The sequence below is a fragment of the Lygodium microphyllum genome, chromosome 7 (genome assembly GCF_053477565.2).
Source record: "Lygodium microphyllum isolate KBCC chromosome 7, Lygodium_microphyllum_v1.1.10, whole genome shotgun sequence".
Lineage (NCBI taxonomy): Eukaryota > Viridiplantae > Streptophyta > Polypodiopsida > Schizaeales > Lygodiaceae > Lygodium > Lygodium microphyllum.
This window is the reverse complement of record NC_141141.1, coordinates 54,377,005-54,395,169: the sequence shown is the minus strand read 5'-3', so window position 1 is coordinate 54,395,169 and position 18,165 is coordinate 54,377,005. Positions and strand designations below refer to the sequence as shown.

At 41.7% G+C, this 18,165-nt stretch overlaps 1 protein-coding gene and 2 pseudogenes across 5 annotated transcripts in view; all 3 read left to right on the top strand.

The window, feature by feature from the left end:
- Window positions 1-18,165, top strand: part of URH2 (uridine-ribohydrolase 2) — a 235,457-nt gene that overhangs the window by 205,069 nt on the left and 12,223 nt on the right. For 3 of the 5 annotated variants that reach the window (XM_087681375.1, XM_087681374.1, XM_087681373.1), the window contains 2 exons: window positions 10,106-10,213; window positions 10,533-10,668. In XM_087681375.1, the coding sequence (XP_087537501.1) occupies window positions 10,106-10,213; window positions 10,533-10,668 (244 nt within the window). Of the gene's footprint in view, window positions 1-10,105; window positions 10,214-10,532; window positions 11,291-12,828; window positions 14,044-18,165 lie in introns of those variants that run through there. The other 2 variants (XM_087681377.1, XR_015691312.1) reach the window with 2 other exon arrangements.
- Window positions 2,874-4,019, top strand: LOC148033460 (uncharacterized; annotated as a pseudogene).
- LOC148033459 (uncharacterized) lies at window positions 6,590-8,215 on the top strand (annotated as a pseudogene).

Here is an 18,165-nt window from a genome sequence, read left to right as displayed (position 1 = left end):
GCACCCTCTCCAGTATGGTTTCATTAAGGGCTGAAATATTCTACACAATGTTTTGAATGCCCAATTGGCCATTGATTATGCCCGGCATTCTAATCAGGAGGTGGTACTGATTCAACTGGACCTGGAAAAGGCTTTTGACTATCTGGACTGGTCTTTCGTTGCTGACCTTATGTCTGCTATGGGCTTTGGTGCTCAGATGTCTCGTCTGATCTACACCATTAGCGCTGTGGTGTCTTCGCGAGTCATGCTGAACGGCGGTGTTACTGAGCCATTTGTCCTTGCCCGTTCTGTCTGACAGGGATGCCCTTTGAGCCCTTTATTCTTTGCCCTTGCGACACATCCAGTTCTTTGCATGTTATCACATATGGCCGCCTCCTCCCAATTGGCCGGCCTGTCGCTTCCTACAGGACAACACTTCATTAGCCAATCCCTGGCGGATGATACTTTTATGATTTTGCATGCGGACAAGGATAACCTTCGAAAAGCATTGGATGTTTGGGGTCTCTTTGGTCAGGCGTCAGGCCTTCGTATCAATGCGCTCAAATCAGCCATTCTAAGCTGCACGGAGTCGGATTTGCAGTCCTTGGACTGACAGGGTCTGGTTGTACCTCGAGGTTCCATTGTCAGGCAACTTGGATACCCTTTGGGTGTTGATGTTCCCCCAAAGCAGCTTCTGCAGTGGATTTCTCAGAAAATGGTGGCCAAGTTTATGTATTGGAAGTCTCAGGCCTGGCCTTTTCATGTTCGCCTCAAAGTAGCCCAGATTATTATGTTGCCAATGCTCACATATTTCTTGCCATTGTTGCCCTGGACTCCTACGACTCTGAATGCTCTCACTCAGTCTATTCGCTTCATGCTATGGAAGAAGGATTCATTGCATACAGGTATTTCCTGGATCTCCTGGTCGCATGCGTGCACCCCCAAACGCATGGGTGGCGGAGCTATTTTAGATGCCCAAACTCACATGCAGGCACTTCGTTGGTCCCTTTTCCGCGCCATGTGCTCGGATGATCATCATCCGTGGGTCACTATCGCCCGTTATTTCCTCGAGGGCCATGGGCTTCGGCATGGCAATACCCAACTCCGGAGTTCTTGGTGGCACGTTCTGAATGCTGATTCGCGGTTTTCCAGTTCTTCTTCATCGCTGCTTACTCACTTGGTGTCTTCCTGGAAACACGTCCTTCAAAAGGCTCAGTGGCACCCACCGGAGGATCGCTTGGCCACTAACTCTTTTCAATTGGAATTACTGGAAGTCTCACGTTTACTTTCGTGGGAAGGTAAACATGAGCTTAGACCACAATTCAACCGAATGGCACGTTTGGGCTTGTCTTCAGTTGCGGATGCCACCCTTGCCAGTCGCAATGTGCTTATATCGTTTCGTACTGCTAGATGGCTTTTCAGGATCCCTCGTGGATATAGGCCTTTATGGGAACAGCTTTTGACGGTGATCTAGAGCAGACAACCCTTTCCTGCTCTTGCTTCGGATCATCCCTGGCAGGATTGGGACCTACAAGGCCGGCTGCATTTGAGCAAAGCTTCTGCTAACCAAGTGTATCATCTTCTGATTAAAGATAATCAATGGCTAGTTACTAAAGCGAATGCTTTATGGGGATTGCGCAAATCCCGGTCATGGTGGAGGGCAACTGTGATGGAGGGCTGGGTCAACAAGACACCCTTTAAATACAAAGTCTTTCTTTGGAGAGTGATGATTGGGGGTCTTCCGCTTGCTTCGGCTCTTTCCAAGCGACGAATCTCCAATGGCACCTGTTTCTTTTGCACCACTACTATGGAATCCGCCCGCCACCGATTTATTTCTTGCCCCGTCGCTAAGAAAGTCTGGTTATTTTTGTCGGCCGTTTGGCGAGGGGTGGTTGGTATCACACTGCGCCCCTTTGATTGGGTTTTGGGCCAGCCCAAATACCCTACTCCCGCACAGCCACATATGAAGCTCATGTATCACTTTCTTCGATACTGGGGCTGTTGGCATAACTGGACCATTCGGAATGCTTTTCTGTTTGACTCCGCCCACAATGTTCAGCGGCATATTGTAAGGCTTAAGGGCCTCTTGTATTGGCAGTTAGCTCTTCTCCATCGTTCTGATTTGCTCTCTACGGAGGACTTCCGTCCTTGGCATATGGCAATTTCCTCCGCATCCTTGCCATGAAATTGTATCTTGTAGTACTTAGCACCTCTTCACATGATGGCTTGGATTGTCGTCATGTTCTTGTAATCCAGTAATCTTGTATTTTTTTCCTAATTAATACAATTACCTTTTACGGAAAAAAAAAAGAGAGAGAGAGAGAGAGAGTGTGTGTGTGTGTGTGAGACCAGCGGAGAGGGAGACAGAATTCTGCCTGCCAACACCTCAATCTGTCGCCGGCTGTGCCTGCAGTAATCAGCTCACCATTGTTTTTTCTACCTGCCGCCTACTGGAAATACCGACTGTCACTGCAGCAATCAGCCTGCCATCGTTATCTGAGTGTTGGATAGTTCCCAGCGTACATTAATCTTTGCCGGAACTGCCTACAGCACCTAATTACTGCTGCGCGTGATCCTGTTTCTCGGCCCTGTTCAATTCCCCCTTGCTCCAGAAAACTGTCGCCTCTTTTTCCACTTTCTTCCAGCATCCTTTTCACTGCCCTGTCAATTCTCCCTTGCTCCAGAAAACTGTCACCTTCCTTTTTTCCACTTTTTTCCAGCATCTTTCTGACTGTCCAGCTTCTAACCCACCTACTTTCTTTCTATACTTTTGCATCCCACATCTGTCCACTTACGTCTGTATTATTCGACAGCCTGTCTGTCTTTTCTTTCACCTGTTTTCACTTATGGCATCAGTTTCAGATTTCTGTACATAGGCCCGCAAAGAAAGGCCTATGGAAACTAAGCGTCGTCGATCAGAGCCTGCTATACAAGATGATGAATTCTCAATGGATGCTCAGTATGTCTTTGATACCCTCAGGGGTGACTTTCAGCAATCACGATAGGAATGGGGCAAACCAATTCCAGAGGTTACCTATAAATTGAAGTTGCCGTCCCTTGTGAATCCCCTCAAGAAGCTGTCTCAAACTGCGGTAATAATCTTTTTTCCGGGCAGAATCCCTGCGGCCAGCGATGTTGCGCAGTGGATTAATTCTATTCTTGGAGGATGTTTTGTGGAGGGAGTGTACTTTGCCTCCAGAGGCTTTTATGAAGTGCATTTGACAGATGCCACATGCAAGCAGAGGCTTCTTGAGTTCTCTCCCCTATTTTACGGGAGGCAGATGGTGCATGCTATGCCCTGGTCCCCAAATAAGGACTATCAAAGTCTTATACGCCATCATTGCCCAGTGTGGGTTGAAGTTGTAAACTTCCCGGACTACATGCGCGAAGAGTTGTCTGGTCTAGCTGCTTCTTTGGGACAGATCATTTGTCCACCTCGCTCCATGGGGAACCGTAACAGGTTCTGTATTCTTTGGGACACTGATATACCTACCCCTCTGATTGCAGTGGAAGTGGAGGGATTACAATTGGGTAAAAAGTATTTTGACTTGAAGTGGGGTGTGTTTGCAGGTGCTTATTTCACTTGTCACAAATTTGGGCATCTAGCCTCTAAATGCCGTGTGGTTCTGCATCAACCCCCCCCAAATGCTTTGCCACCCCAGACAAGGGAGAAGAATGACAGCTTGCAAGCTAAGACAGCAAATGCAAATGGGGCAAAGAATGCAAAATCAACCAATCAAGTGCACTCACTTGTGGCAAAAGGGAAAGATAAAGGGAAAGAGAAGATGAAAGAATCAGTGGGGATTGATCAAGATGGCTTTCAACAACCCAAGAAGGTGGTTGTGCTGAAGCAACGCCCCCTCGAATCTCGTCATTGGGATGCTTCTACCCCTTCGCCAGGACAAACTTCTACTTTAGCCCCTGCCCCTGTTCTTCAAAATTGGGTAGGGGTTCTGAAGAAGGGCATCCCCATATGTGACTCAAGGGAGGGGGAAAATGCTATCTCTGAAGGCATGCAGCCTATGCAGGCAGAGGCCTAGCCTCTCATGTTTTGTTTTTCATCTTATATGCTCTATTGTACATACCTCTTTTATGTTTCAAACACTCAAGTGCTTTACATACAATGTACAGAGCCTCTGCAATGCTCCGAAGTGGAGGCTTTTATGGAATTATGTACATAAAATGCAGCCTGATATAGTTTGTTTGCAAGAGCACAATCAACACTCTATGGCTGGACAGCATGTTTTTTTCTGAGGCTATGATATATATTATGCTGGTACTGCTACCTATTCAGGTGTATGCATACTGGTAAGACATGAGTTGGAACCTCAGCTGGCCTTTAATGACAGCAGTGGCAGATGGATAGTTATACAATGCAATGTCAATGGTGATATTTTTGAGTTTGCATCGGTATATGCCTCTCAAACTTCTACCATGAGGGCTTCTTTGTGGGGTTCTATAGGCAGATATTCATGGAGATCCAATGCGTTTATCTATGGAGATTTTAATAACTCCCCCCTGCCTAGAGATAATACTACGTCCCGATCTCAGATGTTATCATTGGAAAGGCAGAAATGGAATGATATGCTGCTTTCTGTGCAAGCTGAAGACTTATGGATACTTCTCCAAGGGTCAGTCCCTAGATATACCTTTCACCATAATGCATTTACCACATATTGGGCAAGGTTTGACAGATGGTATCTCTTTCATCCACAACAATTTGCAGATTTCAGCCCCCATCTCCTTATAGATTTTTCATTGGGTTTGTCAGATCATGCTCCATTGTGGATGAATTTGGCCTCTGGATGATCTGCCACTCTTCTCAAGAAGATTATTGCATGTTAATCGGGCGTATTTTCAGCATCATCATTTTCAGCAAATGATCAGATTGGCCATTCATCCCTTGTCATTACATGCACAGGAGGATATGAATTATGCCTGGGATAGTTTCGTCTCCCGTGTGCAGAATGTCATTATGCAATACAGGAAATAGCATATGGCAGAATGGAGGAATGAGTGTTAAAAATGCAAAAAGGACAGCACAACTATTGACTGAAATCTCTCAGTCAAGGTCACTTTCTGATTTGGAAAAAGATTCCCTCTCACATGCCCAATCTAAGCTTGCTGTCAATGATTAGAGGAAATTGCATAAATGGCAGATAAGGGCAAGAATGAAGCCCCTCATGGACAAGGGCTGCTCATCAAAAGCCTTTTTCCAGAGTTTGCATGCTACTCGAAAGAAAAACTCATGTCTGAGGCTTAGGAAGCTGGATGGCACTTGGACTCACTCTTTCTCTGATCTCCAAGATGAATGCCACAATTATTTCCAGAAATTGTTTTCTGCACCTGGTTTCCCGTCAAATCAAGTGATTGATGCCAGGAATGATTTTCTCCAATATGTCTCTGGAATAGTTCAGCAGGATTATGCTCTTACCTTAGAGAGGCCTTTTACTAATACAGAACTGGATGATGCATTGCTACACCTCAGTAAACATAAGTCTCCTGGATGGGATGGCCTAACGGTGGAATTTTATATTTCCTTTTGGGACGACTTAAAGAGATTCTCTTGCAGATGATTAATGTCGCCTGGCAAAAAAATCAGCTACTGCACTCTTGGAAGCATGGCTTAGTCAAGCTTGTGCCCAAAAAAAATCTCAGTGATCATATATCAGATTGGAGGCCCATTACCTTGATGCCTGTGCTTTACAAACTTATTGCCAAAATGATTGTGCATAGGCTACAGGGGATACTGCATGTAGGACTTCATCCTCATCAGTATGGGTTTGTGCCGAGAAGACAAATCCATGACAATATATCCAATGCCTTGACTGCAATTGAATATCCTAAATACTCGCATCAAGACATACTTATATTGCAGGTGGATATTGCTAAGGCCTTTGATAATGTCCAATGGGATATTATTTTTCATATCATGACTAAGTTGGGCTTTGGTCCCAAGATGGCAAATGTTGTTTACTGGCTTTACTCTGACTCTACTGCTCAGTGCATTTTGGGGGGGCATTTGTCTCGCTCATGGATATTGGGTCAATCAGTCAGGTAGGGCTGTCCTCTTAGTGCTCTTTTCTATAAAATTGTGATCCATCCTCTTCTGGTATATCTTGATCACTTAACAAACACAAGGCAGATGATTGGTCTTCAAATCCTAGGGGCTACATCATTTTTGGCACAAGCGTATGCTGATGATTCTTTTTTCATGCCATAGATTTCTCCAAGGGACCTTCGCATGCTTATGGCCACTCTTTCACTATATGGTCTGGCAGCGAGATTACATGTTAATTTTGACAAATCTAAATTGCTTCCCCTCAAAAAATGTGACTGGCACTCTATTCTATGGCCTGGTCAGGTGGTGCTTTCCACAGATATTGTCAAGCATCTGGGATACCCCATAGGATGGCATATCACCAGGAAAATGCAACTGAAATGGATTTTCCAAAGACTGCAACATAAACTGGAATATTGGAAGATTTCTACTTGGCCCCTTCATGTCAGGCTTAGAATAGTACAATCCATTGTGATGTCTTATGTCCAGTTCTATTTGCCTTTGCTGCATTGGTCATCCAGGGATATCTCCGCTTTTATGTCTCAAGCTATGGAGCTGCTATGGAAGACAAAAGCTGATGTGAAAGCATTGAGACTCATGAGGATGGAAATGGTGTGCTCTCCAAGGATGCATGGTGGACTAAATATCCTCAATATAAGATATCATGTCCTTGCAAGGAAGGCTACCATGTTGCATACTTTCTTCCGTCAGCAACAACCGTGGACTTGTATGCTAGCATCCATGTGTGCCAGCATGAGCACTTCTGCATATGGTCATTGGATTACGGATTTTTGGGAGGTTGTCATTGGCAGATTTGTGGGCAGAATACCTGGCTGTCCTTTCTCTACTGCTTTGATACTTGATTGGAAACAGGTTCTCTCTAAGGTCAAATGGGCTTCTGATAGTTGTTTGGGGACAAATTCTATGCGAAAAGAAAGCATTCATTGGATGCCATTTTTGACATTCCTCTTGCTCTACAGGAACCTGTTCGGGCTTACAATCTTATGAAACTGGGAATTAGGTACATACAGGATGTGGTGGATGATCGGGGATATACTTTATCCTTTCCTCAGGCCATGACCTCTTATGCATTGGGAATGCATCATAGGTTTATATGGAAGAAAATTGCTGATTTACTGCATCCCTTTCTACCAATTCCACCTATGCTTGATACAGATTGGCTTATGGATTGGCAATTACAGCCATCTACTACATGCATTCGTCCTGTCTCTCTTTCTGCCTTAACTTCCATCAAAGTATACAAGCTTCTTCAGCCTGCCCCATGGATTCAGCAGCATGCTAATTCTTTGTGGCACTTAACGAAGTCTCTTGCATGGTGGCGGAAGAATCTTAGGATGCTCTGGAAGTGTAAAATGCCACTGAAACAAAGGCTTTTTCTTTGGAGATGTTTGGTAGGCACACCGTCAGTGGGGGTCACACTTGCTAAACATCACATTGCATCATCTACATGTCTGAGATGTTTGGCTCCCTCAGAGACTGTCCCTCATTTATTTTGGCATTGTCCTTGTTCTAGGATCCTCCTCAGGAGAATTTCAGATTCGCTTCGACTTCGTTTCCCAAGTCATAGCTTTGGGAAACATTTTTGGCTCTTTGGCAGATTTATGCGTTCTTTGTCTCAATACTCACTCTTTCTTTTTTGGGTGAGATATTGGGCTCTTTGGACAATCTAGAGTGATCATAATTTGGCATACTTCGGTCGCCAAAATCACCAGCAATATGAATCCTTCCGAGCCTCACTGCGGCAATCTCTATATGATGCCAGCTATGAGGGTGACATGGACGCTTCCTGCATAGAGCTTTTCTTTTTATGTTTCTGATAGTTTGGGATAGCCCCCTTTTCCGGGGGTCCCCAGTTTGTAAATTTGTGAGCACATAAATATACTACACTGGATATTACCAAAAAAAAAAGAGAGTGTGTGTGTGTGTGTCCTCCCGAGGACGCCCCGTGTGAGTGAGTGAGGGAGGCTTGAAATTATGATAATAAACATAAGGCTCGGAAGTCGGAAAATATTGTATGGTCCACTCTTCATGGGAAAAAATAAGCCTGTTTTTAGGCACGAATTGGTACAGATATGTATGGCACAGTACGGTACAAACCGTATGGAACAAACCAGTCTATATGTAGTACGAATGCAACTATGGTCCCAAAGTCTTCTCTTCCACTGACCATTTGGAGGATAAATAGCCAACATTCCAGTAAACATGCTCCCCACATGTGATTTTGATGCCCCAATCTTCCATTGCTTGTATCCATTGCTCTACTACATACAGGAACTACTTGATTTTATGCGCCACCTATTGCAGCAACGAATATGTGAAGTTGTGTCTAGACAACAAATTCTTGCATTGACAAATCTTTTCTGCTGAAAGATGATGCTCTTGAAGACAAAATTTTTCTGCTGAAAGATGATGCTCTTGAAGCATGTGAAATTCTATTGATTCTTGCAGTGAGCCCCTTTGGAGATTCCTGTCTCATGATGCTTTGACTTTGTCAAAACATGTGCCCATCAAAGATTTGCACACTTGTGAGAAGTCTTCATGATAATTGTCGGTATCTCTCAGATTGACATGGCTCCTCTGCTTACTCTTGTCTCTGTTGTCTGGGGCCGCTTCTCCTGTAAACTTCCACTCTCCTGAATAGGGCTTCAACTGCTGCTTATTGTTGAACTGGAACTGTGAAACTGGAGCTTAGGGAGAAAGGCTGAAACTGTCCTCTAGGTTGTTTGTAGGAATCTCTACTAATCTGAGAAGTAACCGACAGTCCGTATTGATTTTCTGCGGCAATATGTGGACCATATAATCTTTCTCAGACAACTTTTGTTTAGTTTCAGCATCTTTTAGTAGCACTCCATGCAAGTAAAGGCTTATTCTGATTCTTTTGATCATTGCAAACTCAGGTCTCAAAATTGACATTGAGGTAGCTTGTTCATCTTGTCTGTCCTTCAGTTCACACTTTTTGGGTGTCAAACTTCTGTAGAAATACATCATTTCTTCTTGCGGAAAAAGCTACGTTGCTTTCCAATTTATGACTCCAAAGATGTGCGACTGTCTACTAAGGAAGTGCAAAGAGAGGCTATGAACAGCAACTTGCAAGTGATTCTACTGGACCATCTTAATTGGAGAGATTCATTGGAAAGATGAAAGAGTATATAGGCTATGTTTCTTGTGTGTCCTCTGTGCTTTTAGCACAAAGTTGGAGTTCAGGTGGGGGGGACTAATTTGCTTGGCCTTGAAACCTTGGATTTGCTCTGGCACAAGGTGGTTTTCATCTCAATTTCCCTACTTATCTCACTGCAAAGGGTTTAGATTGTCATTAATTGTGTATGCGCAACTTTTACAGTGCATGTGGCCATGCAGCTGTCAGAATAATCTGCCATTCTGTTCCTTAATACACATGTACATTGGAAAGTGTATCACAAACCCAGGAGTGTTCTGGACTATTAACATACTGGAATGATACTATGGTAGCTAGAAATGCTCCAAGTCCCTCCTATAGTGAGCAGAAACATCAGAATGCCTCTTCAAACATGCCAAAGCATATTTTCTAAAATGAAGCATTTACATTTTCCCAGAACAGATGCCACTTGGTGTGTGCCCCAGGGCAAAAGGTTTCAGACTTCCATTGATCTCAAGAATTTGGTGCTTGAAGCTTTTAACAAATAAGAATAAGCCCTTTTCAATGGTGATTGATGGCAACAGACACTTCCGGAGAGAGCAGCCAGTGGGGCTAATACTCCCTATTCTTACAATCTTTGGGTCATACTGTTTTCACCTTAGGGATGACTATCACTGAGGAATTTTGTAATTTAATATTCTTTACCTGGACAAAGTTAAAGGGAAATTGATGGGAGTTATAACAAATGTCTTTTTCCTAATTGTATTGATGAAAAATGACCTTTTTATAGCAATTGCTTGAGAACTTGTCATGGGATTGTTTGAACAACTTTATATTGGCCAGTAAGTAGCTAAAATAGTGACAACTGTCAATAAGTGTTTTGGGGAATTCTTTTGAACAGCTGATGTGATTATCGTATATGGTTGCAGATAAGGACTTTTTTGATCTTGGGAAGAGTGACAGCCATTTTGCGAAATATGTTTATAGTATTGGGCATTTCTATTTCGCATACCACCATGAGGCATACAACATCAAAGGTCTCTCTGAAAATCATATCATGAAGAAGTGTGTTTTCCTCTTTTCGTTAGAAGTTATTTGGAGTCTAGACATTGTGTAAATAGCCTAGGAATAAAGAAGTTTGTTTCTTCTTGCAATCATGGAAGGATAGCGGATGTAATTGTGTAAGTCTGCATTTTCCCCTGCTATTATAGGATGTTGGCAATTATTATATGTTTGCAGTTTTTGTCCAATTATAGGAACTGACTGTGACACCTGCTCATTCCTTCTTTTAATAACTTGCAGTTGTTTAACAGCTTTTTCCCTTCTAAGAGAACTGAATGGCCTCCTTAATTGCAGGGGTCTATCTTCATGATCCAGCTGCTCTTGCTGCAGCCCTGGATCCAACACTTTTTACTTATGCAGAAGGAGTTGTAAGGGTTCAGCTGGATGGTATCAGTAAAGGGTTAACTGTTTTTAACAATACAGGGAAAAGGTAATGGACTCTCTCTACCTCATTCATCTTGTATTGGCACTCTTACTCTTAATGATAACATTGTATACAAGGACAAAAATGGTGTGTATTGGTTCTTTCATATGGATGACTTTGCAGAATTTCTTTTTGAGAAATTTGTGTAACACAGATGAAAAGTGACCTAATACAAATACAAGCAAGCACAGGTGTTGCATTGCGTAATATGGTGACTATTGCTACATGTGATGATTGGTAGGGAAAAGGGTTTGTTGAGGCTAACGACTGTTTTAGCTGTTCCTCTTGAAGATGACCCTCTTTGAATATGCAAGGTTCCTCATGTCTTCAGACGGGTCTTCAAAAGATCGGCAAAACATTTGGATCATGTCAAGATCTAAGTCTTCACAGTGCTTGCCATTTTGGAACTTGATTTTCGTCTGCATGTCTTTGAAGGTAGCACATAAGTTGTGCGACAACTTTTGTTAGAAATCATATCCTGACCCCAGGACAATCACTTCCCCTTTCTGTGTAAGTCTGGATGAGTGCATACAAAGGGATTTTGCAAGACAAAAGGACGGAGATGCATTGTGGTGCACAATCTGGGAGGATTTGTCTTTGGAAAGTGTCTAGCCTCCATCTACAACAGGTATGTTAAGATGATACAAGAGTGATGAAGAAACCTTTTTGCATTTGGCCTCATAATAATTCATTTGGAATTTGAAAATGTGCATGGGCATGAGAAGTACATAGAAGTAGATTTTTGTTGCAGATTTGAACCATGAATCTCTATTTCTGCCCTCCCTCTATGTGTAGCTCAGCCTTTAAAAAGGCTCACATCATAAAATCCATCATGATAGCTGGAGTGTGGGCACTCGGCACATGATGCCAGAGTTTATCACAGCCATGAGAAATACCACTTGAAGCTCATTTGTGCAAGCGCATTAAGTATTGAGCTTCCTAAACTGTGGCCAAATGAGATCGCTTTAATGTTTGATGAGCCTGCAAGAATGCTCAACACTTGGATCAGCGAGGAAACATAATCACTATGTTGGACTTTGTCCTTTGGCAGGTTCATGGGTGCCCAAGCGCATTAAGTATTGAGCTTCCTAAACTGTGGCCAAATGAGATTGCTTTAATGTTTGATGAGCCTGCAAGAATGCTCAACACTTGGATCAGCGAGGAAACATAATCACTATGTTGGACTTTGTCCTTTGGCAGGTTCATGGGTGCCCAAGGCCAAATTTACACCCACTTTTGTTTCTTTTTTTTTAATTTTTGACTGAGTTGCTTCTCAGGATACCGAGCAAGCTTAGAGAAATCATCAATACATGGGAATGTGCATGGCAAAAAATGAGTCTTTAGGTCAACACATGCTACCAGACAATGGCCAGATTATGGAGTCAGCAGGACAGACCCATCAAGATGAACACACGAAGCTGTGTTCCACCAGGTAACCAAGTAGCAGAGAGAAGGTCAATGACAGCCATATTGCATAGTCACACAGTAGTCCTGACCAGTGCACACAATCAGGACAGCATGAGCTCTGCCAAGTCAATATAACTAGCCCAATTGTCAGTGCACACCATGAGACATGCAGCAAGAAAACTGTCCATACCAAACATCAATGTCTGTAGTAGTCCATTTGCCTACTTCAAACAGAGTCAGAAAATGTCCTGAATATTAGAAACCAAGCCTTTGGTTAGCCAAAATTTTTAAAGAGGCCTCTCATAAGATGTCACCATCAAACATGTGCAGCATGAACAAATGTGCTTTGGTGGCCTGAGTATAAACACCACCATCATTGTGGCTGCAATGTTGAAGCAATGGCACCAGACTGCTATTGATAAGTCAACCAGACAGCCAGATCAAAATCACCTACTATTGATTTTTGGCAACTTCAGGCTTGCGGCAAACTAGTAGTTGCAGAGGAGTAAAGATCCCAGCGTCTCCACCATGACTTATGTATTCAGTACTCTAGGAAATTCACAACTCTGCAACCACATGAAGAGCCACAGGCAAAGAACTAAGAAAATCAGGGTTACAATCAGTAGTACCCTCAATCAGAACCTTGAAGCTTGATACGACATTAGAAATGCAGTATGCAGTGGACTAATGAAAGAGACATGTACATAAATTGTAAATGTAAACCACAAAAATATACTGATGTTGTATTTGGGCTTTCAGGAAAGCAAGTACACAATTTTGAGAAGAAGCTTGAGAGGGCACAACTCGAAGTGTATTGAGGAGTATCGATAGAGAGGGTTTACAAGGTTAAGTATGCCCTAAAAGTGAATAGGCATATATACAAGGTTGGGGGGAAAAAGCCTCCTAAAGAGGGATGAAAGTGCCCCAGTGGTCCTAAGTGTGTTCACGCACATCAGTACCAAAATATGGTAACATATCCCCCTTGGGAGTGATGCGATAAACAAGAGTTGGTACTCATGTATAGGAAAGTGCTATACTTGGTGAACTAGATCAATCCACAAAGGATAGTGAGCCCAAAGCTTTACGGAAAGCTTTGAACTTCTCACAAGGTTAAGTCTTTGTGAAAAGATTTGTAATTTCATCCTATCTTGGTATATAGGCTAAGCTTATCTCTTCTGCAGAGAATCTCTCATTGACATATACTGACAGTGCATTTTAATGTGCTTATTACGTGTATGGAACATTGGATTTCGTGCAATTGCCAATGTGCTCTAATTGTTAGTGAAGATGATGGTGGCAAATGACACTGTAACACCCAAATCAGCCAAGAGACATCCAAGCCAAATACACATTGAACCATAGTTGCAAAAGCTACTGTGCACTTAGCTTCATAACTAGAAGTGGCTATAGTGGGCTGCTTCTTGCTCAACCATGATATGTATGAGTTGCCAAGCATGTGGCAAAAACTACTTATGGATACACGAGTGTTGTAACAACCAATTCAGCTAGAATCTAGAAAAGCATTGAATGTGGTGGTAATGATCCCCCCTTTGGATAAAACAGCCCAAGGTGTCGAGTACCATTTCAACAGCAACAAAAAATCTGCTTCATTGCTTACCAATGCTTAGTGCCGGGGATATACATAAACTTGCTCATTTGTGAGGCTACAAATTGAATATCAAGCCTTATAATGCATGTATAAATTAAGCATTCAACCAATAGTATGTTGATAGAGAGATGTCAAAGTAGTCTTCGGTATCATGAAGGCTCAATTTCAAACTTGTCTCCATAGGAGTAGCAATGGGCTTGCAGTCTTCAACACCAAATCTTTGTCATAATGTGTCAACATACTTTGTTTGACACATAGCAATACCCCATCACACTGCTTAAACTGAATTCCCAAATAATGATACAATAGGTCTAAATTTGACATGTCAAAAGTTGAATTCAATTCAGCTTTATCTATCTCATTAGAAGCAGCGAGTAGCATGCTATCAACATAAACCATAATGATTAGGGGCACATTACCTTTGTGTTTGATATATAATGTGCTCTCAGTGGGACTATTTTGAAATGTGCAGTCAAGTATATATAACGGATGTTTAAGCAAGGACAGCCCTTGGTTCGTATACAAGCTGGTACTAATAATTTCATGAAGTTTCTAGAAGATTCCATAACATTCTAGAAGATTCGAGAAAGTACTAGACGAATCTAAAGCTTAAGAGATAATTGTTTGGAAAGTTCTAGAAGAACACCTAATCAACATTGCTTATGTCATCCCTTATGTCAATCATGCTTATGTCATCAATGATGTCATCATCTAGAAGCTTCCCCTTAACCTCCTCAATACTATGTATAAATAGGGGTCTTGGGCTACAAGCCATTCAGTCTTTGCCAACACCAGTTGTGAGGCTTCTACAAGGTCTTCTAGTTTTTGTCTTGTATGGGGTCTTGTTTTGTAATCAAGCGCTCTTGTGAGCATTTTCTTGTAATCAAGTTCTCTTGTAATCGAGTTATCTCGTAATCAAGTCCTAGTTCAATCTCTTTTAAGTTCTTCATTTGTAAGTTGTGAGAGCAATCTCCTCAGTCTCAAAGAGCACTTCTCGTGCTCATAAGAGCATGTATCTTCTTATACCAAGCTGGAGGTGCTTGCCTCAGACCATACAAAGCCCTTTTCAATTTGCACACTTGTTTTCATGTCCTTTTTGCACAAAACCACGAGGCTGAAAAATATACACTTTCTCATGTAAATCACAATTTAAAAATGTGATTTTGATGTCCAATTGATTTAAATTTCAACCATTGTGAGTTGGTAATACATAAATGCTATGAATAGTTGTCATGTAGCAAGTTGGAGCAAAGGTCTTATCAAAATCAATGCCCTTTTCTTGAGTATAATGCTTTGCCACAAGTCTAGCTTTGTAGCAATCAACACCATCATATGGCTTGTGCTTTAACTTATAAACATCCTTGGTATCAATGGCCTTCTTGCTAGGAGGCAAATCACATAAGAACTAAGCATCATTTTTTACAATAAGTTAAATTGCATAACAGCCATTCAATTTTTTGAATTTTATACCTCTTCAAAGGACATAGACTCGTCCTTATCACATAAACTAGAAACAACTAATACATACTAATCTTGTGCATAAGAGGCACTATGAGAGCCGAATGAGTATAACTAGCCAATGGTGCATCCAACTTATTGTCATGTAATGTTTACACCAACCGTTTTAGCATACTTCTAGATTGCTCAATCTCTACTCGCTTATCAAGGAGTGCGTTATTCGTATATGCATCAGAAATAGGCTGATCTTTGTTACCATGAGAAACTTGCATAGGCTAAAAAACTGCCTACTTGAGATTGTACATCACTAAAAAGAGGCAACAAGGTGTCATAGATATTCTGTGAGCACACATCTATCTCTTTTATACATGAAAGTAAATATTAAACAACGTCTTCCACAAAGACAATATCACAGCTAACCAAGATACTCTTACTTTGTGGATGGTATAACTTATAACATTTTCTTTTATTACTATACTCAACACAGTCTTGTCATCCAACTTCTTGCATTATTGCACTAGTACCAAAGCATAAGCCAAGCAACCAAAAACATGCAAGTGAGACATATATGACTTTCAACCATGCCAAGCCTCATATGGAGTGATAGACTACAAAGCTTTAGTGGCACACATGCTAACTACATAGGTAGCACATAAGGCAACTTCAAGCCAGAAACTATGTGGCAAAGCTCAACTCTTAATTATGCATCATGCTATCTCCATGAGTGTTTCGTTTTTTTGCTCAAGTACATTACATAGGGAACGAGATACAATAATTGTTTCTTTTTAGCCTCTATCGAAGTCAATATAATAGTCGTACTAGCCTCTTTCTTCTTAGCCTCTTTCATAGCCAATTTAGGATGGTCCTTAATGACATTATCTTTTGCCTTACAATATTTACAAACATTTGACTCTCTTTTTTCTTCTAATCCTTATCAGCCTTCTTTGTGTGAGTAAGTTTTATAGATCTATGCTTACTAGCAAAAAAAGAAGCACTACCTTTACTTTTCTAACTAGCTACAAAAGCTCTACAACACCCATAATGGACCTGCTTTGCCTTCGTTATTCTTCTTGTAGCAAAAGAGAAATCAACTCATCAAATAACAAAGCATTTGGATTGTCTTTCATAATCAAGTGAAGAGTAGATGTAAAACTCTAATAAGAATCAAAAAGATCATTAGGAACAATTTGCACAAGTGAATTGTCTAGCAAAATCTCATCTGCAACACTCAACTGCTTCTTAATATCTTTGATCTTTGCTAAGAAACTCCATGGAGTTACCTTCATCCTTTCTAATTGCTTACAGAGGTAGACAACATGGGCCTCAATTCTTCCTTAATACAAGTGTGCAAGAGTATCCCAAGCATCCTTAGCTATCTTACATGAGTGAATATGTGGAATCATGGTGTGGTTAATAGACGATGCAATCAAAGCATGAGCCTTTGCATCTCAACTATCCCAACGAATCTGCTTAATTGTTGGGTTTAGGGTTATAGGAATGTAAGTACATAGCTTTGAGAATAAGAAGCTTGAGAGAGCATAACTCAAAGTGTATTGAGGCGTATCAATAGAGAATATTTACAAGACTAAGTATGCCCTAAAAATGAATAGGCATATATACAAGGCTAGGGGGGAAAGACCTCCTGTAGAGGGAAAAAAGTGCCCTGGTGTTCCTAAGTGTGATGTGCTTGGAAAAGTGTATGAATGGGGCCACACACCTTTCTTTAAGTCTTTACATATGATAAGAAAAATAGACAAAGGAATGCTATCACCTCAATTATCTACTCTAGGGGAGATGACAAGCACAAATAAGTCTCGTCAAACAATGAATATGGCCATATGCAATGTCACACCATCGTCTTACGATTTGCATGTATGTAAGGTCTCTCGCCTCTTGCTCATACAATCAGAATCACCTTGGGAGCATCTCCCATCTATCTTTGCCCAAATGCAAGCAAGGTTCTTTGAAGTACAAATATGCTGCTGCTATGGCCTCATTGCATCTTGCTGTCTAGATGCAGCAAGCTTGAGAATACTTGTATGATATATCGACACACTAGGTCATTATCATCTCACCTCGATTGCCATGGTTCTCCGCCAGATGCTGTGAGCCTTTTTGTGTGTTTGTCACTATGGTTCATGAGTTTTGTCAAAGTGGAAATCTTCATTCTAATTGCCTTAAGGCTTTCATGCTTCTATTCCAGTATGGTGCCAAATGATCAGCAGAGTGAGCTATTGTTTCCACACCAGTTGATGATGATTTGGCTGATTAGTGGCGATGGTCAGCCAAAGCATGGACTGGGAAACTTGTGGATGGCAGACTGAGGATTGCCTATTTCAAAACTGCACAACCTCCTAGACTTTCGGATTACTCGCCCCAACAGCTACATCTGGGAGGAAGTTAGCAGAATGAAACTTAAAACAATTTTCCACCATCAACCAGGGTGAAGATCATGACTGGAAATAGTGTATTAGGTTTCTTGTTAGAACTCAAAACAATTCAACGGAGACATTGGAGTTCTTACTGTTCTAGCATCCAATTTGTATGCATTTCTTTTTCAGTGATGAGTGTCAGGTGTGTTCACACTGTGTAGTGTACAGTTTCCAACTTTTCCAGCTGTCAGGCAGCCTGTTCTCCAGCTGATGTCAGCATTTTTTTGCTCCAGGCAGGCTGGTCAGCCAGTTTATGACTGGCCAACTGCATTATTTTATTCCCCTGCTGCTGGTCAGCCAGTTCTGTTCATTTTGGCTATTTACATCATCCACCCAGTTTAGGGCAGATTATATCTCAGTTTTTTGTGCATTGCACACTCTAACATCAGAGTACTCCATCTCCAGTGCTGCCATCATCATCAGCCTGATCCGATCAACCTGACAACAGTGCTTGTTTAATTTTTTAAGTCTTTCTTGTTGCCCTTGACAATTTTGTATTTTCCATTGGGCCTTTTGTTACCACCAAAAGTGTCTTTTCTTGAACACAAAAAGCATAATTTTGCTTAGTCCCTTTTGGGTATCAGCATTTTTGAACAG